Genomic DNA, 22,990 nt, shown 5'->3' with positions numbered 1-22,990 from the left:
CACATTCCCTTGCCTCAGATCCCAAAACCTGCTGCCCTAATCTGGGGTCAGAGTGGGCAGGGAGCTCCTGCTGCTGTTCCCAATGACTGTCCTGAACTGGCCAGAAATTCCCAATAAAACCCCAAGGGCAAGTGCAAGGTTCATTCCTGTGGCCTGATTTCCTCTTGTAACTGAAAAGTTCCTTTTTGTCCAGTTTCCTCTTGTAACTCTGGAAAGTTCCTTTCTGCCCAGTTTCCTCTTGTAACTCTGGGAAATCTCTGAGATTTAGAAACAGCCAATCTGTCTCTAGGCGTGCACGGGCTCTGCCCTTGTTGAAAATGATGTCAATATTCTGATTTCTTTGCAAACCTCTGATCTGAGCTTTCTGCTCAGGCATGGATGGGGTAAAACAGATGGCAAAGAACATTTTGTCATCTCAGGGAGATGTTGGTGTGGTTGAGTCACAGGCAGCCAAGTTTTAGAGCTCTCAGGGTGCACTCAGAGCCCTTGGGTGCACACAGATCTCAGGGTGAATCCAGATCTCTCTCAGCCTTTGAAGAGAGCTGAGACACAGAAACATTGGAAACACAAAGGAGCATCTGTTGTCAATCCTTGTTAAAAACAAAACTGACCCTACAGGTACAAACTATTTCAGGAGCATTTGCTGAGTGTGAGGTGTTTGCTCCAGGTAATCAGCTGCCTTTTATTGCTATTTTTAAATTTTTTTTTCTGTTACTGGCCTTATAAGCAGCTTTTCCCCCAAGAATGGTTACAGAAATGGGAAATGTGAGGCTGCAGTTCCTCCCCATCACCCTTGCACAGAGGGGGCCTGGAGATTCCCATTTGGCAGCTCCCAATTGCCATGACAGGAGACAGAATTCTTTTGCTCTCCTCTCAGGAACATATGTTGGTGTTTAAATTGATGGATCACATCCATCTTTTAAGTTCTCCTCTCAAAATTTCCTTTTTTTATCCCTCTTCTGCTGCTGAGGTTTTTTTTCCATCTTGCATTGCTTTGTTTCTTTATTTGACTCTGTTCCCTCTGATGCTGCATTTCCCAGGGAATGAATGGTTTGTGGCACTGAAAACAATATTCCTAGAAATACAACCATGAAGCCAGATTATTTCCAGTGCTACAGCTGCAAGGCTGTCCCTTGGCCTTGAAATCCTGGGAAATCCCTTTCCTGTGCCTTTTTGCTTTTTTCCTGCTGTGTTGGGATATCCTGAGGACAGAATCTCCTGAATATGTTGGGGTGGGTTGGTTTTTTTTTTGGGGTTTTGGGGTTTTTTTTTGTTTTTGTTGTTGTTGATTTTGGGGTTTGGGATTTGGTTTGGGGTTTTTTTTGTTGTTGTTTTGTTTTGTTTTTTTTTTTGTGGTTAGATTTTTGGGTGTTTTTTTTTTTGTTGTTGTTGTTTTTTGGGTTTTTTTTGTTGTTGCTGTTTGGTTGGTTTTTTCAGTTTTGGCAGCAAAATCTGCTGGTTGTAGCTGCAGCCAGCAGTGCTGAGGTTTTATCCAGGTGACAAAGGGAGAGCCAGGAGCCAAACCCCTCCTGTCCTTCCCAGGGATGTGTTCACAAAGTGATAACTGCCAGGAGATGGAACACAACACCAGAAAGTCCTTTTTGTAAGAATTCTTTGTAGATTTGGTCTTCAGCCAGCAGGGAAAAAAAACACAGATTTTGACTCTAGAGATGATTCTGAGAGCAGCCACTGTGCTTTTAATGTTGGATAATCCACACAACCTCTCCAGGGGTATTCCACAAAACCTCTCCAGGCATGTTTCCCGTGAACTGTTTCAAGAAAATATGTTTTGTTTTAGCAATAAACCAAAAGCAGCCGCGTTCTCTCCTGATTCTGTGCTGCAAATTGTGCTGAATTTCCTCTTTTCCTCTCCTCTTCCTGCCCCTGCCGGAGCCGCAGGTTGTGTTACAGCTCCTTTATCTCTCCTGTCATTTAAACAGGAGATAAAATAAATCAGTGATAAATCAGTGCTGGCGGGTGCCGAGCTGTGGGTGAGTCATTTCAGCCCCGCTCCGGGATTGCATCACCAGCGATAAGAGAATTGCATTTATCTCAAATTCGGGCCCGCCCGCTGTTTACAGCTTCATTTTCTGCCTCCTCCTTTTCTTGCCAACTCCTCTTCCTCGTGCCTGGCTGATAGCCGGGTAATTGATTCTTCCCAGTAATTAATGCCCGGCGATCTGCAGACGGGACTCAGTTTCCTCCTGCAGAAAAAGCAAATTTGGGATGGCACGGCCCATTTTTATACAGATTTCAAGACCTCCAGTTGGGTCATAACTGACTTGCTGCTCAATTCAAATAGTAAATGGCATCCTATCCTTGGATAATTCACATATTTTGTTCCCCGTTTCCCATGGGACAGATTTATTGGGGTTTTTTTTATTTTTTACAGACTGCTTATCTCTACAAGAATAATTTATTCTGCTAACTTCTCATTCTTCTTATGGGAACTTACAAGTTGGTAATTCAGCAGAGCATAGATTTATTTTATAATTCCTCTATCTGTATGCAACACCCAGCCAGGCATTAGGGTGAGGGGTTTTAGGGAAGGAAGGTCATGAAATGCAAAGTGTCACCGAGCAGGGATGGGTGTGGATTTCTGGGAAAGCTTTAGATTGGAAAACATTCCTTTCCTCCCCTCCCTCTTCCCCTGGTTTCCCTCTTGATAATTTCTCTTTGCTACCACAGAAGTTCTCCTTCTGCCCCATTTCTTTTGTAAAGCTTGTCTAAATTTGTATTTTAAAGCAAAATATTTGGGTTTTTTTGCTTTAAAATTGGGAAATCCTTTGTCTAAACGAGAAGTGGGACCTACTGGTTCTTGCTGAAGTGACCATATTAAAGGCCTGATTTTGACAAGAATTTACCTGTACCTAATAATGTCTATTTTGCCCTGGAGATTGTGAGCACTGAATTTGGGAGCTCAAAGTGTTCAAATCTGCTGGTTGTGGCTTGATTTTCATGACACATTTATCAGAATGGGTCAAGTGTTTGGTCTGTTCATGGGGGTAAAAAAAGCAGGGTTTCATTTCTTTCCTTTGTGACCCCATTCCACTCAGTTCCTCTCAGTCTTTAAAAAAAAAAAAAAAATAAGATAGAGAACAGTTTTTTGGAAAAAAAAATGTTTTATTATCAAATTATTCCTATACAGCACAATTACCTGTGGCAAGGTAAAACAGAACTAGGTATGCACCCACTTGGAATTCAGTTCTACCAGCACAAAAATCAGCAAACAACTCCTTCAGTGCAAATTAATGCCTTGGATGGTGAGGAATTCCTGTCTTTGGATTGTTTTCCTCTCAGAGTGCTCTCCAGCTCCATCTTCAAACAAGGGGAAATCGTAGAAGTTGCAAAAATAGATAATATTTCAATTTCTTGGCTTTACAGTACAATGGGAGGTAATTTCTCAGCCTCTAAAGTCCTTATTTCTTCATTGAATTCATGAAATCTCTTCACCCCAGCACAGGGTGGATCCATGCTGGATATTGCACAGACAGGACTTGAAAGCAGCAGAGGCTGGGCCAGGTGGGGAAAGAGCTCTCCTGTGTCAGGACTGTTCAGTAATACATGTTCTTGTCCCACCAACCTGCAGGAGAAAGGATAATAATAAAAATTAAAATTAAAATTAAAAAATTGCTTATTTTTCTTCTAAAAGGGAAGGTGGTCATTGGAGAAAAATTGTTTATTTTTCAGCAGCCACCTGTGAGTGGCAGCTGAGGTGGGGGTGGAAGGGTAGGAAAAGACACATGAAATTAAAATATGAAATGACAATTGAAGCAGAACAAGGCACTCACTTCCTGGGTATCTCCTGATGAGCAGCTTTCGGATTTCATCATAGACCCAGATCAGGATGGCAAAAGGCACAGCCACAAACCAGTACTGGAACCTGGGGGTGGGGGCAGAAGGAACATCTGAACCAGCTCAGCTGCAGGTCTGGGCTCTCTGTCTGTGCCCTTCCATGTCACCAAAACAAACCTGCCCCCTTGGGCCTCTCTGCTATTTCATAAATAATCTCTCAAATTCATGATGTGCATGTAAAGCCTCCCAATCTTCAATTGGATTAATTAATTCCAGGTCCTATTCAGATGGAAATTTTGCCTGATGCTATCACAGCAATAAATCACCTGACTGATCCATTTAAAATAAAAGTTAAATGCTGTCTGTGCTCATCAAAACATTGGAGATGCTGGAAGAAATATTTAAATATTGGTTTTCCACAAGTGATTTTTTGGATCCTCAGTGTGAAGTCTAGTAGGATAATATGGAAATTATGGCAATAATGGACTTTTTGGCCAAGAAATAGTGATGAATATAATGAGTTTTTTTAAATATTTGCCCTGCAGTGGTGCAGCACAAACTCCTGCTCCTGTTTTGTGTCCTTGAGGAGGGCAGGGGAGGCTCAGTGGCACCAGAACTCACCTGAGAGGAGTGAAGTTCAGGGCTGTGACATGCCCAAGGCCGTAGGTGAGAATCAAAGCAATTCCTATCTGGGAGAATATCCCCACCCAGATCACTTTGTTCCTGCAGGCAAAGCAGAGAGGAAGAATTAAACCCTGAGAGAGTGAACCCCAGAGCTAAACCCCTCTGTGGCTGCAGGAACCCTCTGGATTCCCTGCTCCAGGTGAGCTCTGCCCTGCATCCCACGTGCTCCTGCCTCTCCTGGCAGCATCCCCAGCCCAAATCCAGCTGTGGGAGACACCCAGCACCAGTTCCTGCAGGCTGTTCTTGCACTGGGAATGTGCTGGGGGTGACTCAGGTGTTAATGCAAGGAGGAAGCACACATAGGTGTAGGCCCTGTACCTGCAGATAAAGGATGGAAAACTAATTGCTGTGCTATCAGAAACGGGGCAGTGAGTGGCAGCTCTGCTGCTGGCCTCTGTCCCAGCTGATATTCTGCATTCTCCTGGGACTGCAAGGTGCAGGGTGGTTTGCAGAGGGCGGCCAGCACTGTCTGGGGGAGTTTGGCCAGCTGCTATCTCCCTTCTCAAAGCCTCAAGTTATCTCAGAGAAGTCCAGGCTTGCTATCTCTTGATAAGGAGTTCAGAAAGTAATCTGGAAGAGAAACTCCCTTTTTTTTTTTTTTTTCTAGTAAACATTTTAATGAATGGAGAGCTGGTTTTAAGCTGGTGCATTTTCAGAATAACCAGCACAATGTCTTTAAAGAAAATCCCTATCCTGAAGTAGGAAAGGGGCTGAGGGGAGGTGTAATAAAATATTTGCCTGAGATTTGTGATTGTTTAAAGTCAGACTTAATCTATGTGCAAAGACTGAAAGTGAGAGGGCCAAATCACTGAGTGGAGCAGGAGGCTGACCTGAACTGCAGGTTTAGATTAGATAGGAAAAAATTCTTCCCTCTGAGGGAAATTCTTCCCAGGTGAGGCCCTGGCACAGGGTGCCCAGAGAAGTTGTGGCTGCCCCTGGATCCCTGGAAGTGCCCAAGGCCAGGCTGGAGAAGGATGGGATGGGATGGGATGGGATGGGATGGGATGGGATGGGATGGGATGGGATGGGATGGGATGGGATGGGATGGGATGGGATGGGATGGGATGGGATGGGATGGGATGGGAGGAGATCCATGGGATGGGATGAGTTTTAAGGTCTCTTCCAACCTGAGCCATTCTGGGATTGCACATCTGCCAAACTCACCTGAAGAGGCCCTGCCGGAAAATGGAATTTCTCCGAGTTTTCCTGATGATCAGGTCAGCCACCTGCTGGATGGTGATGCTGACAAAGAAGGCTGTGTAGCCAGTCCACTGCAGGTATGTGCGTTGGTATTTGGTCTGCAGAGCCAAGGAAACATCAAAAATGTTTTAAATCAGACCCTCCCATCTCCCACAGGCAACTGCAAACCTCGGTGGGAGGTTTTATTTCAGTTCCCAAGGTGTGAATGCAGAGTCACTCCAGATTTGGGCACAGAATGATCAGTTTGGGCCCAGTTTTGTTCTGTCTGAGTCACGAGGCTGCAGCACGAGCTGGGGGTGAGGGCTGTTTGTTTGGATTCATCAGTGCAGAGCTGTGATTCTGCAGGATGAGGGAGGGGAACAAGAGGGGGAGGCTGTAAAGGACTTGGCGAGGTTCTGTTCAATAGCAGGGCTGGGAGAGGATGGTGATGGTTGATTCTGAGGGGTTTGAAGACCCAGACCAGAGGGGAAAGTGCATCTGCAGAGGCTGCGAGTGAGAAGGTGGCAAATTGTCAAAAAGTGAATGAAAGAGCAGAGGCTGAAAGAAAGAGCTGGGTAGCAGAAAGCCCTAAGGAGACTCTCCTGAGGGAACACTGGATGAAAACTAACTCTGTTTGCATTTACACCTCATTTGCATTCCCTATCCCTTTATTTTGGGGGAATTTTTAAGCGAGCAGGTGGGCAGGGACCAGGCAGGGAATTGTCAGGGCTGCTTTACCCATTGCTGTCCGTAGGAATCCTCGAAGTCGTTGATGGCATTGCTCTCCCAGTCCACTCTCACTCCCAGCAGCGTGGAGGGGAGGAACCCCTGCTCAGCATAGACAGTGAAATAGGTGACAAAGGCCCCCACTGACTGCATGATTCCTGCAGAAACACAGGGGCAGGAATGAGGAAAAACCGAAATTAAAGAGCACTGGGGGGTGTGCTGGATGTATGAAACATAATAAAGGCAGCTTGAGAATTCTTGGTGCTCCTCTGTAGATAAAACCTCATTTTATTGCTAAATAATGACCAACAGGAGGGGGCTGGTGGGTTTGCAGAGGAAGGGGTGAGTTTAATCTCCTAATTTATTTTTATTTTAAATGAATCAGCTGTAATCTGACACAAAGAGTGTTTGGGAGGCCACGTACCAATCTGCAGGTAGGAGTACACAGCCAGCTGCTCGTTCACCAGCCTGTCCCTCCTCTTGTTCCGAGGTCTCCTGTTCATGATGTCACTCTCAGCTTTCTCATAAGCCAATGCCACCGAGGGGATCTGCAAGAGAAACACACCCTCAGGGGCTGGGGGGCAGCATGTGCCTGGTTCTCAGAGGTTTAGCAGCAATTTGCAGTTCCCAGGTGGTTCTGTGGGATGTTGGTAGGACTGGAGGAAAGGAGAGGGGGATCTGTGTGAATTCCTGTTAATGTGAAAAAGGGTTTGGGGGAAATCTGAAACTTGGAAATGGTGGTCAATACAAAAGATTAGAAGAGATTGACAATAATTTAACATTAATTTCTAATTAAAGGGTCTTTCAGGTCTCCTGGGTTGGGCTGGATGCAATATCAGGTGTGACTGCAGCAATCCCTCTGACCTCTTGGTTAAAACACTGATAAAATTAAAAATTAAAACTGGTTATTGTTCACTGCTGATTTTAGCCTGGATCAGATTAGTCTTTGCTTTCTGCTCCCCCTCTGCAGGTTTTTGTTTTCTGCTCTTCTTTCTCTCTACCTGGCTGCTTTTACTCCCTTTTTTCATTGCCTTTCTCAGCTGTAGGATAAAGCCACAACCCCCCTGTTCTGGGTGTGCCTTTGCCCCCAGCCCCTGCAGGAAATGACTTTGGGGCTCCCAACTCACAATGTCAGTGCCCAGGTCGATGAAGAGGATGGTGATGGTGCCAATGGGCATTGGGATGCTGGCAATGATGTAGATGAGGAAGGGGCAGAGCTCAGCAATGTTCTTGGTCAGGGTGTAGGCAATGGTTTTTTTTCAGGTTGTCAAAGATCAGGCGGCCTGGGGGAAGAGAAAATACTTCTGTCAGAGGGGATTTAATCTGTGTTTTCTAGGAAAAAAAAGGTTCAAATTTAACTAAATGAAGTGAAAGCATTTGTTGCTTGTTTCTACTTTCCTCAGGCATTTTGTAATTTGTTTTTGTTTTTTTTTTTTAAGCTATCCTCCCTTAGAGCCCTCTGAAAACTCAAGTATAATAAAACATTTATTTCAATGAGGCAGTTTAGAGGGAAAATGTCCTGTTCCCCAAAATGCTGTGGTTGTAATGGAAAGCACAAGCTCTTTACAGTGCAAGATTGGAAGTGTTCCTGTCATAGGTGGAACACAGTGAAGATGATGTGTGAGAAAATAATAGAGGGAAAAGGTGGAGAAAATAATTTGTATCAATGTGAAGCTTCAAACTGCATTGGAAAAAGTCAGGCAGTGCTTTTATCTGAACCTTGATCAAACAGAGAAAATGAATTTTATAATGTGTGAGAGAGGGAGATTATTTCTTCATTCTCTGATTGTCGTGTGTAGAAATGGAATTAATTCCCAGCTTTCCCAAATATCAAATCCACAAATCCAGAAAGAGAAGAGAGGAGGGAATAATCAGTAGACCCTGCCAGCATCTTCCAGCTCAAAATGTGGGAAACAGCATTATCTTTACCTTCCTCCACTCCTGTGACAATGGAAGCAAAGTTATCATCCAGCAGGACCATATCAGCTGCATTTTTGGCTGCGTCAGAGCCAGCAATCCCCATAGCAATGCCAATATCTGCTTTTTTTAGGGCAGGGGAATCATTGACTCCATCTCCAGTCACGGCAACCACTGCTCCCTGGAACACACAAAAGCATCCAGATGTGGGTTTGGGAGGAGAGGGGGCATCCTGACAGCACCAATCTTTGCATTTTACATTACAGCAGAAAAATGCTGATGGGAAATTCTGAATCCTCTCTGTACCCACATCAAACACTGCCAGGGGTCAGGAGGGTGGTGGGCAAGGCTGGGAGAGCAACCTCAGAGTTTGGTGTGGCTCCCTTTAGAGTAGAGACCTGGAAAACTCAGGGATGTGATTCACTGCATCCTGAAGAGTGGACATCTCAATTAGATGCATCTCAAATGCAATTAATCTGATAGTTGGATATAAAGAGGATTTAAGATTTGGATGATGGATTTTCTGCTCTATGTACGTGGTTCATCTCTGTCTGAGCAGAGCCAGGTTCACCTCTGACATCTGGGGGAGGTTTGATTAACACAAAATGTCCTGTCTTTTTTTAATGAAGTGCTACACAAATATCCAGGCTTCATCTGAATCATGAATTATGTAACTGTTGAGTTAGAGCCCATCCTCATCCTATCCCAGCAGCTTCTGGCCATCCTCAGCCTGTGCTAGAATTTCTCTACTAATCCAAAAGATGGGAAACTCTGACTATCCAACTCAGCTTCTTTGTTATCTTCCTGAACCATCTCCTGCAGCTCCAGGCTCTGCTCTGGCTGCTGCAGAAGTTTCTGGCTTGGTTCAAAGCAGGGTGTTCAGAGTGGGGACAAAGCCTGGCAAACTGATTAATAAAATGCTGAATTTCCTGTCCCTGGGGGATTGAGCTCAGTGTCACTACCTATAAATAATGCCATGTACAGAAGGGCTTATAAGCTCTAAGTACTAAACATAGCTGGAGACTGGCTGGGGGAGGGTGTTCCTTTCATCCCTGAAGAGCCAAATCTGCTGGAGTGTGGGAGTCTGAGCAGTGCAGAACACGTTTACCACCGTGTGCCTGACAGAGCCCATTCAGAAAATAAAAAACACATGGAATTGAAAAATTTTATCTCTTTTTTTTTACTCTCTGGAGAGCCCTCTGGTTAAACCCAACGAGCTGATAATGCTGATTGGGAAGCTTAGTGCTGGCACGACTACAGAAATAAAATAATATCTTGTGCCACATCTTCTCTACTAAGTCCAGGCACAGCACTAGTGTGGCTTTAATTCACAAAATCTTCCTGGAAGATGTCATTTTTGAGTGGAGAGTCTTTTGATGGTAGTTTTCATCTTTTACAGAGTTCTAAAAATGTCTTTTTTTTTTTTTTTTTTTTTTTTCTCTTCCCTCCTGTGCTGGCGCTTTACTTAATATTGCCCATGGATGGGACAAACTCTCTTTAAATCCTGATTTACAGCCCTGGGAAGTAACACAGCTAAGGCTTGGTGGCACATAAATCATGCTCTGGCATTCTGTGGGGTTCATACCTCAGAATTATAGTTAGTCTAGCCTGGAAAAGAGATGTGAGTTCACCTGTTCACCCAGCTCTAACCAATTCCACTCCCAAACATTCCTGTGGGCAGGAGGACGTGGCTCTGCCACAGGAGATAAGAAGAGAGGATGTGGCAGCACCACTGCTTTTATCTGGGTTTAAAGAATTCCAGAGGGAATTCTCCTTCCCAAACAGGGCAGAGGAGGCTTTTTGTGCTTCTCAGAGTGACAGGGACAACCCATGGCCTGGCTCCAAACCCAGGCAAAGCTCATTTTGTCCCAGGAGCTGTGTCTGCAGTGGGAATTTGCTTGGACTGAGTCCAGGCAGCGTTTGTGGCAATCTGTTAGATAATGTTCTGGCACGGGGGAAAGAGTCTAAACAGGGCTTAGGGAGGCCTGGTAATTGGCTTGCAGCCTCTCAGCCTGGGCTGGTGTGGTGTGTGACCTGCCTCACCTGCCTCTGACAGCCCTCCACGATGATCAGCTTCTGCTGGGGCGACGTGCGCGCAAAGACGATCTCGGCGTGCTGGCGCAGGATCTCGTCCAGCTGCTCCGAGCTCATCTCCTTCAGCTCCATCCCGTTCACCACGGCCGCCGTGGCCTCCCTGCCACAGCCACAGCACAACAGGGGGGATTTCGGGGTTAAAAGGGGTAAAAGAGTGCGTTGGTGGGGTGGGCGTGAAGCTGGAGGGGGGAAGCAGCAAGCTGAGTTAATTGCAGAGGTGTTTGTTGTTAATCAGCAGAGTTGGATGGAAGGTGCTGCAGAAAGCCAGAGTGGATCACAGTCCTGGATATAGAGGGATCTCATTGATGTTGCATTTTGGGCTATAGGTGAGCAGCAAAAAGGATAATGCAACGTAGTTCCTCGTGCAATGGAGAAGCAAAAGAGAGACAGCTTTATTTAAAGAAACACTACACTTTATATAGGGTGGTACGTGCAAAACAAAATAGAAAAGACTCATTGTCTAAGAAGGCAACACCTCTTTGAAAACATGCTTTATGCCAAATGTCACGAGACACTCACACAACTCTCACGCCCTGAAGGTGTATAATCATTGTTATAATTTATTCTTGTGAAGGCTGAGAAACTCAAGGCTTCAAGGCTGCTTTTTTTCTAGTTCCCAGAAGCATCTAACAATATATTGAAACTTCAGAAAATCCATTTAAAGAGGCCTCTCACTGGGAAGGGCAGGGGAAGATCACTTCTGCAGAGAGCTTTTATCCCTCCCTTGTGATGTTGTTTTTTCCACATTTAAGGGGTGAAGGAGGAATTTGGGTTGATGGTCCAGACTGGGTTGTGTGATGCTAAATTCTGCTTTGTGTGTGTGTGTTTTGTTAAATAGGTAGCGACAGCAACTTCCACATGATTTGCAAAGGATAATTTGCCAGATTTTCTTCACAGGCAGCAAAGATGAAAGCCACTGAGTGGACACATTTAGGTGGAGATGACTCAAGAGTGGGGATGTGTCATGAAAAAAGCAGAAAGCAGCGGGGTGGAGCAGGGAAATGAAGGCCAGGGTGCTGGCTTGGCTCTCACCTCCTGTTGACCTGCTCCACAGGGATGTTGAGGCGCTTGGCAATGTCCTCCACAGTCTCACTGGTGGCTGAAATGATGCCCACACTCTTGGCAATGGCCTTGGCTGTGATGGGATGGTCACCAGTGACCATAATGACCTGAGCAAGGGACAAGTGAGTGACAAATGGGTAAAGCATGGAGTGAGATAAGGGGGAACGTCCATTGCTGGGGAGCAGGAAGCAGTTTGGGATCAGAGCAGGGCTGTGTACACAGCAAGGGAGATTAGGGGCAGAAAATGCCCAGCTCTGTATCAACATCTGGGCTCTGCCTCTCCTTTAGAAGCTGCTTTATCAGGGCCCTGAAGGAAGAACTCAACACAGGCAGCCAGATTAGAATAATGCAGAATAATGGAGCCTTTATGTAAGGATCTATATTAGGTATGTTCAGTGGGGAGGGTTTGTTAGAATATTGCATCTTAAAATGGATCCTTGTGACTGAGGTGTCCTGACAGATAAGGCACAGCCTTTTCTTGCTTTTCTTGAAGAAAAGTTGCCAGAGCTCTCTTCAGGTTACAGAAAAATTTTGTAAGGGTTGGGGTTTGGGATTCATCTCATCTGAGATCTGTAATCCCAAATATGAAATCCTAGATTTAGATAGATTTCACATCTGCTTAGGGCTGGAAGTTCACTTGTGGGTCCCCAAAGAGTGAAATTAGGGGAATTACTGCTTTAGGTTCCACTTGAATAATTTTGAGATTAGTGATTACTTTGGATAAATATTCAAAGCAGAGACCTGATGTCTTCTCTAGAATTGTTTCTATCACCTTCCTCTGTTTACAAGCAAGTAATTCCAGCTGGTGTAGATTCTATATTCTGGAAATGGATCTGATGAGAGACTGTCTGAGCTTTTGCAAATGTAGATTTCCATGTTTGAGGGTTTTGTGCAGTTCCTGTAGTCTGATTCCCACTTAAATGAGAATGCTTTGCCTCTGGAGACTCTCTAAATTGAAATTATAGAATGGTCTTAACCAAAGTTGAGATTTTTGGTAGCTGTTGCAAGAAAGATAATTTGTGATGATGTGGTGGAAGATCTTAAATTTTAAATACTTTCAATAATACCTAAAATAATCATAATGAGTCTTTCTGTTGCAGACCCACTGTGGTTTTCTGTAAAATCCTTACCTTGATGCCAGCACTGCGGCACTTGGAGACAGCGTCAGGCACCGTGGAACGAGGGGGGTCAATCATGGAGAGGAGCCCCACAAAGCACAGGTTGGAGGTTGGGAAGTTCATGGAATCTGTGTCAAACTGGAAGGTCTCTGGAAACTCGTTCTCAGGCAGGTACAAGTGGCAGAAACCTGAGAAGATGTTTAGGTTGGTGTGATGGGCAGGAAAATGTGGGAGGAAGAGGAGAGCTTGATAAAACATCAGGGTTTGCTCTTGCCCATGGAATTCCAGCATTTAACCATTTTCCCATGCTGGATGTGCCAAGACTTTAAACCCCATTTCACAGGTTTTACAGCTGGATTTTGGCCCATTTTTGTTTTTCCCCATTTTCCCAGGCAGTCTGTGCAGCTTCACTCACCCAGCACTCTCTCCCCCATGCCCCCCAGCTCCATGTAGGCTGTCTGAAAAGCTTCTGCCTTCTCGCTGTCCAGAGGCTCCTCCTTGCCATTGATCATGATGGTGCTGCACCTCTCCAAAATCCTCTCTGGGGCTCCTTTCATCACCAGCAGGAAGCGTTTGTCATGGGGGTCGTCGGTCTCATGGATGGAGAGCTGTGCCACAAACAGGAAAAGGGTTGGGAGAGCTCAGTTTGTCCTTCTGGTTTCCCATGGGATTAATGTTGTTTTCCATGAAGAAATCATAATTCCCATCAAATGGAATGAACTGTTTATTACAACTTCAATTTCCTCTGCTGTTGAATTTCCCCATTAAGGTTTCCAGGCCATCCATTGTTGCATCAGGCCCAGTGACAGAAACAATCTGGCACGATTTCCAAAAAATAAAAAATGCAACACACCTGGAATTTGTTGGTGGAGTTGAAAGGGATTTCAGCCACTTTCTTGTTCTGTGCTCTGATGCTCATCACGTCCCCCAGAATGACCTCAGAGAATTTCAGCAGAGCTGTTTCAGAGGCATCTCCAACCACCACCCTCTGTGGGCACAAAGGAAGAAAACATTTTATTTTTGCTTTTCCACAATTCCATGACATGCTGCACACTTCAGCAAGAAGGAAACAACATTTTTATGTTCAAGTAACCCTGGAAAAATATTAAAATAAAATTTGGGGATGTCTGCTTTGCTCTTGGAGTTAGAACTGAGCACAGCAAAGAGCATTTGCTGCTGTAAAGCAGATTTGGGGTCACACTCAGGTCACTACAGGTGAGCTGAGGCACAAACCCAAATTAATTTGAGGATGGCATTGATGAGTAAGCAGCAGATTTGTCCTGCTAGTTCAGTCAGTAGAATTTACTACCTTCAAGCAGTCATGTGGAAAGACATCAATTAAGGCATGTTTACCTTTGCTATAATAAATTAACAGTGCAGTAATTACTGTTCCTGCTACTTGTGCTGCCTTTTTCCTGGCAGCACAGTTGGGTTTGGACAATGCTCTCAGGGATTCTTGGGGCTGTCCTGTGCAGAGCCAGGAGTTGGGATTGTGGATCTCTTCCAATTCAGGATAATCTGCATTTCTGTGCTCTTGGCTGTGCAGGTTTTTATCCTGTGTTAAATTTTGTGTGAGCATACAGCAATAAAACCACGGTCAGTAGGAACTTAGAGGGCTGGCACAGGAAATGGAGATTTTTAAAGAAAGAGAAAACTGGTTTTTCAGAGGAAGGGAACTAAGCTGATGTGGAGTCAGCAGTACCTTCATGATGGGGAGATTTTCCTGTCCTGGTCGGAATTCCGCCCGGTTGCAGAGGGTGACAATTTTTGACAACGCTGCCCATGAAGGGGAACTTTGATCAAAGGGCTGGGCTGAGAGAAGCAAAGCACACATTGCATCCTTTAGCACATTGCATGAGACAAGTGAAGGCTTAAGAGTGAAAAAACTGAATTATTTGCAGAAAAAAATTATTATTTTGACAACTTCTTTTATAGAAAAAAACATTGATATCAATTTTCCTTCTAGAATTGCTGACAAAGGGGTTTGGGTGATGCTTCTCTGCTTCATTCCCTACTAAATGCACTTTTGGCAAAAGGCTCTGGAGTAGAACCTCCTCCAGGTTTACTTCCTGTGAGGAATTCAAATATTAATTCTATTTTTTTCATATCTCCACATGGCTAAGGAGGGATTTCCATGTGTAGAGGGAAGATATGTCTGATTTAGCCACCAAAAGTTTACATTGCTCCAAGGATCTGCCCCTTCCCACACCCCCATTTTCCCATTTACTTGTCTGATCTTCACTGGTGTCAGCTGAGTAGATCTGGTTGTCAAACCAGAGGTGGGCAACAGTCATCCTGTTCTGGGTGAGGGTTCCTGTCTTGTCAGAGCAGATGATGGAGGTGGAGCCGAGGGTTTCCACAGCCTCCAGGTTCTTCACCAAGCAGTTCTTCTTGGCCATGCGCTTGGCTGTGAGGGACAGGCTCACCTGCAGGAGGGAAGGGGTCCAACTCTCACTGAGGTGAGATTGCATTCTCCTGAGAGATCTTTTCTGGGCTTTGTTGTTTGCTTGGTTGGGTTTTTTTAAAATAATATTTTAAATTTCTAATTTTTGTTGGCTGCCGTGCGTTTTTTCTCCCTGCTTTAATTCAGAATCTGAGGTTTGGCCGTAACTAGATTTGGTGCTGATAAAATCAAGGATGTCTTATTTTTAAGAGAAAATAATTCTATCATTTTAATAATTCTATTATTTCTTAGAAAATAATTCTAAGATGTCTTATTTCTAAACAAAAGGCTGTTTGAGATGGAAGAACCTGCAGTGGGCAGGGAGCTCCATGCATCCTGCAATGATTCCCTTCATTGTTTGCCAGCAGTGCTTAGCAGGTGTGCTGCTCCTCAGGCAGAGATTTCAATGTTGGACATGTGTTAATAAGTGGAGTTTTCATGTGACTTTCAATGTACAATGTCCCCATTTCCAAGTGGGAATGAGTGGTAAGGAAACTAATCATGTCATTGCATTGGCAGCCACTGAGCAGTGCTTGAACTTAAACCCAAACTGGGTTTGAGATGAATGACTCAGTTACACCAGAATTCCCAAATTTTAGTCTTGGACAGGGATTTTAAGGACTGGATTTGTGGAAGGGGTTTCAGTGTTGGACATGTGGTGATAAGTGGAGTTTTCATGTGACTTTCAGTGTACAATGTCCCCATTTCCAAGTGGGAATGAGTGGTGGGAAAATGAGTCACGTCATTGCATCGGCAGCCACTGAGCAGCACTTGAACTTAAACCCAAATTGGGTTTGAGATGAGTGACTCAGTTACACCAGAATTCCCAGATGAAGGGTTTCTCCTTGGAATAAGAACCCCTACCCCTCTCCAAACCCATCCCAAGCAGAGAACCCCAGCCCAGACTCACCGTCACCGTGGCCAGCAGCCCCTCGGGCACGTTCGCCACGATGATGCCGATGAGGAAGATGATGGAGTCCAGGATCTTGTAGCGCATGGAGACGGAGATGATGAAGAAGAGGACGCCGATGGAGATGGCCACCCCTGCCACCAGGTACACAAAGTGCTCGATCTCAATGGCAATGGGAGTCTTCTCGTTGCCCACGCCCGAGGCGAGGGAGGCGATGCGGCCGATGATGGTGCGGTCCCCGGTGTTGATGACAATGCCGGTGGCAGTGCCTGCAGGGACAAGAACTGTCACCTCTGGGGCTCACAGACACCCGGGGGCAGCTGCAGCCTGACATTCCAACAGGTATCTACCAGTCCATTCAAATCCAGAAGAATTCATTGGTGCAGCCATAACCATGCTGTGCGCTGGAACGAATGCCAAGCGTGAGCACCCCCACACTTTTATCACACTTTTATCACACTTTTATCACACTTTTGTCTGCTATTCCTGTGAGCAATTAAACCTGTCTGAAGTTCCTCAAAGCAGAATTGTTCAAATGAGTTAGTAAGACAAAGAAAAGTGCCTTTTTGGGGGCCCTTCTCTCTGTAAATAATAAAAACTAGAAATGTTCCGTTCCCCTGAAGTTGGTGAATAGAGGTCAAAGACTAGCTAGGAAAAAAAATAAAAGGATGTAAAGGTGTGCACACAGAATGATAAACATGGCTGGAGCCAGCAGAGAAACAGATAAAGAGGATAAAATGGGATTTCCATGCCCAGGTTCAGGGTCAGCTCACCTTCCACACAGGTGGTGGAGTAGAAGGCGATGTTCCTGGTCTCCAGGGGGTTCTCGTGGGTGAAGTCACAGGAGCGGGACTGTGGCTCTGACTCCCCTGTGAGTGAAGAATTGTCCACCTTTAATGAAAGGGAGATGTGCCCAGATTAAAGTCAGCAGTACACAGTGGTGTCCAGCCCGGGAGGTGAGGTGGCTTCTTCCATAATCAGTGACATCAACATCTCTCAGTGCCTCTTCTCTGAGCTGCTGCTGTCCCTGATAGAACCTTTTCTGTGGGAATTCACTTCAGCCAATGCTGTGTGCCTGTCAGTGGCTTTTTCAGCAGCAGCCTGAGGAAACCCCACAATTTTGAGGATCTGCCTTCAGTGGAAACTCCCCAATTTATATTGGTGCATCTGCCCCGTCCTGGCAAAGAGGAGAGCCAGAACATGGCTTGGATTTTTGGCTGTTCAGGGAGGGAGGTGTCAGTCCTAGAGGAGCTCAGCATCACATTCAGGCTTCTGCTCTCTGACTTCATTAATTATGTCAAATCAAATCTCTAATAACCCATATTGGCTGTATAGAAATGCTTTCTATGTAATAAACCACTCCAAACTCTGTTTTTCCTCTTTCTTTTTCTCTTCCAAGCCCTGTTTACCTTGCAGCCCTGAGTGAAGATGAGGCGAATGTCTGCAGGGATCCTGTCCCCACCCTTGATCTCCACAATGTCCCCAACCACCAGCTGGTCTGCTGGCAGCTCCTTCTTCTCAGCATCCCTGAGGACAAGAGCTTGCTGGAAGACAGAAATGGGACAAAAATCAGCTTTGTATCACTCTCTAAACTGAGATCCTCCCCTCTATTCTGGGAATGATCCAGGGCAGGGTGATGGAGAAGAAATGGGAGCACATTTGACATCCAGCTGGATTGCTCAGGCTGGAATTTGGGGAATTTGAGAAGGGAAATGGCCTTGGAGGTGGGGAAATGCCTTCCAGGGATGTGCTCACCTGACACCAGCTCTGTGGGTAAAATCAGTGGGCTGCAAACTGTGAAACCCAGCACATGTCACCCTTTTCCAGTTTTGAACTGGGCACTGAGCTCTTAACCCAGAGCTGGATGGAAAACAAGGATCGTACAATCCACAGCTCCATCAAAACAACCACCGTGTGCTTTTCAGCAATGGTTTGTGATTCAGGACATTATCTGGGTCATTTGCCAAGAGATAAATTCAAGCTTGGTTTCTGGGCTTCCTTCATGCATTATTGGGATGGATCTTTGCCTCAGTTGAAAGGTTGGTTCTCACCTGTGGGATCATCTTGCTGAAGCTGGCCATGATATTTGTGCTTTTGGCTTCTTGATAATAAGCAAAGATTCCAGTGAGGATGACAACCAGAGCCAGGACTACTCCGAGGTAGAGCTGATCAATAAAATATATAATCTGGTTAATTTAACACAAGTGCTCAGCAATTCCTCTGTTAGAACAAATCTGTGTTGTTTTAAAATGAAGTGTTGGCCAGGTTAAAACACAGGTTAAGAAAAGAACTTTTGACTGCTGGCCTGCAAATGATCAATTAGGTTTTTTGTCTGTGTGTATAAAAAAAGTTTTTTTCCCATCTAAAATTCTTCTCTAAACTAGCGCAATGTCAAACAAATTATAGTGTAAGAAACAAATATAATAAAAAAGTAGTATAATTCAAAAGGGAATTAGTCAGAGACTCTTTGATCAGAGTCTAAAGCCTTGAGACTTCTTTCCTGCACTCAGAGTACTCCAGAACCATGATTGTGCCCCGTGGTTATAAAACCTTTGCCCGGGCTCTGTTTAACTGGAGGTGTTTGAGTTTTTATCAGAAGTGCTCAGCAGCAGGCGAGTCCCGTGGGAAGGAGAGGCCTCCTTGTAGTTACTGAATAACCCTGCAGCATTTCCAGCACCCCGGGCTGCCCATGCACTCACATTGTCAAAGGCTGAATCCACCCCCTGTGCCAGCTGGATGCCGAAGGAGATCCAGGAGAAGGCGGCCCCGATCCACAGCAGGATGGAGAAGCCCCCAATCATCTGCTTGAGGAACTTGACGATCTCAGGGGTGGCTTTGGGAGGGGTGAGAGCGTTGGGGCCGTCCCGAGCCAAAATCTCTGCTGCCCTGGCACTGGAGAGACCCTGCAGGAGGAGGGGAAGGTTTGCAGTGAAAGCACAGACAGGCAGGCTCCTACCCCAGCTCACAACCAAGTGCACCTGCTGCTGCTCCTTTAAGGGTTGTGTGTGTCACAAACGAGCTGCAACTCTGATTTCCAAACCTCCTGATTTCAGAGTGGCTGCTATTAATTATCTGCTGTGGAGAAATAGCTCTTTCTTTACTGGAGCACTGAATTTGGGGGCACATCCATCCATTCTTGTTGGTTATCAATCAAATATACCTGGACTAAGTGTTTGGAAAGGCAGGGGAAAACTGACATTCTTTTTCTGCTGTTTCTGCATTTCCACGAGGTGTTTGCAGCTCAGGGGGTTCTTGGAATTCTTGTCTGTGCTCTGGCCATGCTCAGTGCTTTGATATTCAAATGTCAGGCATCAAAGGGACTCAGGTGTACTTTCTCAAATCTAGATTTTCCTTCAAAATCAGCTCAATCCATACAGTCTTTTGGCTATAAATTGTGAAAAGTGAATTGTGGTGAAATCAAAAGATCAGAAAACAGCTTTAGAGAAAAAGAGATCCTGGTGCAAAAGCCTGAGGTCCCATTTTTGATTTCAAAGCAGCAGCTCAGCCTTCTCCAGGCTGGAGAGAAACTCCACTTTCAATCCAGACCAGTGCTTGTTGTCTTGCTGGTTCAGGCTTTACTGGGAGCATCACTGCAGGCACCCACACACATCAAATAATGCAATTCCTGCTCCTGGGCAGCTCTGGGGAGCCCAGAGGTGCCTGGTTGAGGCAGCTCCTTAAGGAAGCCCTGTGGACTTACTTTGTCAATGCTGGTACCATATTTCTTCTCCAGCTCTGAGGTGCTGAGCCTGTGGTCATCCTGCAACCCAAGAGACAGAAAATTACAGTGAGCAGAGCATCAGCCTGCTGGAATTTTTATTTCCCATCTGCCTGGATCTGGGAGCATGGATGAAGTCACTTGCAGGACACCCCACTTTCATTGATTAGACAAATCTACATATTGATAAGCAAAATATCTTCCTTTTGATTTGCAGAGTGCTTTTGTAAATAGCTCCCTCCTCCAGCAAATCTATCATAAGAACAGGGTGGTGTGTTCATGTTTTTGCTGCTTGCCACGAGGGGCTGTGCTTCTTTTGGATAAATCATTTCCCTCTGGTGCTGCAGGGCTCAGACAACAACCTCTGCCCTCGATTGCCAGGGAAGGGAATGTGAATTATCCTCCTCAGTCTGATGGAAAGAGGCAACAGGTTCTAAGCACAGTTAAAAAGGGTGTGGGAGAGGGAAATCTCAAAGCTCTTCTCCTTGGCCTGCACTGACACCTCTGTGGTGTCATTGGCCTAATTATATCTTGTGCTGAACAGGGATTTAGAAGCCAAGAATTTGAGAGATCTCCCAATTGTTTTCTCAGAGTGATTCATGGGTATTTGGGTGAGTCAATTCTCCTGTCTGTGCTTTGGTTTCTCTTTAGAAACACGGGAGTGGAGTTACATCCCAAAGACAGCACGGGCTGAGAAATATTTACCTGCTGCTGGGCAGATCTGAGAGAAACATGGGATCAAAGCTTATTTTGGTGTTCTTTGGGCTCTGAAATGGCATCCAGCCTCTCCTCTAAGCTGCTCTCACAGCCATCCCAAAAAGAGGTCAGCATAATTACCCTCCTGTTCAGATTGGGAAACTGGAATGTGTGGAGAGGAAGCAACATTTCCAAGAGCAGCCAGCAGGTCAGTGGAGAGCCAGGGGGAAAACACAGATTTCTTGAAGGCCAGAGCAGCTGGTTTGGGTGGGACCCCCTGTGTTTAAAGCTGAGAAATGCCCTCAGCTCTGGGATCTCTGGAGCACAAAGCTCTGATTCTGCCTTTCCTCTGACTCCTGGCTGGCTGTGCAAGCTGTCAGGAAACACTGATGGCAGTGATTCCATCTGGGGAATGGCTCCTTTTTGGGCAGATAATGTTCTGTACCACTGGTGGCTTAATCATCCCAGAATCATCCCTCACTTGAGCTATTCATCTTGCACAGCATTTTTCTGGCACACTCCAGGAGTGTGAGGAAGCAAATCCTCCCCTGTGCCAGGATTTTCAGTGCAGGACATCCCTTGGATTTCACAGAATGTGCAATGGAAGCTCAGCCACACTCACCAGGTCCAGTTCTTTCTTAAGATCTTCTGCCTTCTTTTTCTTCTTGTTGCCTTTTAGATCTTTGTGCTTCTCCTCTTCATCTTCAGTGTCTGTTTTATGCAGATCTTTTGTCCCGTAGATCTCAACTGAGTAAACATCAGACTTCTTCTGTAAAACACCACAAAAAAGTCAAAATTTTGCAGATCTATTTTTTTTTAGACAAGTTACAGATTTCTGTTGTTTCTTTCTCCTGGCTACTTAAGGTGGTTTTTTTTATCTTATCCAGAAATCCATGCAGTTTGTGTTACAGGAATTGTGGTCAGGACTTCATCAGGTGCAAATTACAGGGATTCCTTTAGGGATGTGCAACACTTCCAGCAGTTTATGATCTAAAACAAGTGTAAGAAAATACTGCCCAGGACCTCAGCAGTGAAAATTATTAACTTATTTATCAGCTCCAAGAAAAAAAATCAGTGGAAAAGCAAAATATTCATTAAAGGAAAAGGCAGGGGAAAATTATCCAGTGAGAACTTGTTCCTGGAGCTTTTCAGCTCCACAACTCCAATATTTAAATTTGAATTACAACTAACACCTACAAATACATATTTGCTCTGAATCAAAGTGAGGCTTGGAGGCAAACACTGGACTGAAAGCCAAGGAGGAGCTGCTGTGTCTCTGCTCACACAGAGCTCTGATCTGGCAGGGATTTAGCACCAATTCCTGGTTTTGCCAGTGGAATCTCAGGCCCAGGCAGCTGTTGACCCAGGGAGGCTGCTGCACCTCAGGGAATGTTTTGTTTCCAGTGATATCTTGGGAGTTGTGCTGTTTCCAAACCCTGGGTTAACTCTGAGCAGGGCAAACTTCCCTCCCTTGCTGCTGATTTAGCAGCTGCACAACCACAGCTCCCAATTATCCAGGAAACCACGTGCCAGAGCCACTGGGTGACCCCATTCCAGAGATTTCCTATGGATTAAACTCCAGGGGTTCAGCAGAGCCCCCCTGGATGTTCCTTGGTGGGACAGAGCACAAAGGGGCTCTGCCAGTGCTTGGTTCCTGTGAGATCTCATGGATGAAGGAAGATCTTTCCATAGAATAAAGAAGGCTCAAATAGTGGCAACAACAACAACAACAAAAATTTTAATTATTTTTTAAACAAAAAAAAAAAAATCTTATTATTTAACACTGCTCTGAACTCAAAACTGGCATCTTATCTTCAGCTGTCCTGTAAATAAAGGAGTATTTAAATCTTGATGTTGTCTCTTGACAAAAAAAGCAAAGAGCTGCTGAGCAGTTTGAGGATTTTAAAGACTGAAATCCTATTCCTAAACTGATTTTGCTTGGTGGTGCACACCCCAGAGACAGGGTATGCCTGTTATGAGTTCTGATTATTTTTCTGCCATGCTGAAGATTCAAGATCTCTTTTATCTATTGGGCTTTTTCTCTTCACCTTCATCCTCCTCCTCCTCTTCTCTTTAAATCCCCCACCCAAAAAATCTGTTGAGCTTTTCAAATCCTTATAGAGCACAGAAACCAGGAGAGAAAGGAGAGAAAGGCAACTAAGTTCTCTGCTGGGAGAACTTAGCAGATGGGAGAGAAAAAATAAAGACAATTAGAAAATAAACAAATAGAAAAATCTATTGCTCATTTGTAAGCATGTCCTATGTTAACCTTTAATATTCAGAGTTTCAGAAAATCTCAGATTTTGGCTCAGATTTTTGGCTCAGCCAGTCCAAGAATTTTTCCTAATCCAAACTTTTCATGCCCAAGAGCGTCTGGTATTAATTCAATTTTCCACTTTTCCTGTACTTTTAGTATAGATTCACAAAATAAAACTTAAGAAAAAACACAAGGACAGTTCCTTGGGCATTGTACCCACCTTGACCATCTTGGTGAGTTTATTCCTTTCCTGGTGGAGAGAAGCAGCCAAGCCAAAGCCTCTGGATCAGAAGCCAAAATGTGTGGATGGCAAGCCCAGGGCCAGCTGGGGCTGTGTGGCTGAGAGCAGTGCAAGGCTCCCCGAGGTGCTGCTCCTCTCCTGAGGCCAGCA

General features: G+C 45.1%; 1 protein-coding gene across 1 annotated transcript; it reads right to left on the bottom strand.

Annotated features, from left to right (window-relative positions):
* Nucleotides 1-3,124: 3,124 nt before the first annotated feature.
* Nucleotides 3,125-22,954, bottom strand: LOC306812213 (potassium-transporting ATPase alpha chain 2-like). Its single transcript, XM_079326568.1, is given in 24 exon segments — nucleotides 3,125-3,583; nucleotides 3,792-3,883; nucleotides 4,417-4,518; nucleotides 5,644-5,777; nucleotides 6,397-6,542; nucleotides 6,809-6,932; nucleotides 7,512-7,643; nucleotides 7,645-7,667; nucleotides 8,314-8,482; nucleotides 10,345-10,495; nucleotides 11,428-11,564; nucleotides 12,588-12,763; nucleotides 12,991-13,183; nucleotides 13,429-13,563; nucleotides 14,278-14,387; nucleotides 14,803-15,001; nucleotides 15,929-16,197; nucleotides 16,702-16,819; nucleotides 17,338-17,472; nucleotides 17,980-18,093; nucleotides 18,628-18,831; nucleotides 19,629-19,688; nucleotides 20,965-21,111; nucleotides 22,820-22,954. Coding segments are annotated over 24 exon segments (3,108 nt in total). The 5' UTR covers nucleotides 22,829-22,954; the 3' UTR covers nucleotides 3,125-3,554.
* Between the last annotated feature and the right edge of the window lie 36 nt (nucleotides 22,955-22,990).

The sequence above is a fragment of the Erithacus rubecula genome (assembly GCF_903797595.1).
Source record: "Erithacus rubecula genome assembly, chromosome: 25".
Classification (NCBI taxonomy): Eukaryota; Metazoa; Chordata; class Aves; order Passeriformes; family Muscicapidae; genus Erithacus; species Erithacus rubecula.
Note: the sequence above shows the minus strand (reverse complement) of the source record. Positions and strands in the feature narration are given on the sequence as shown.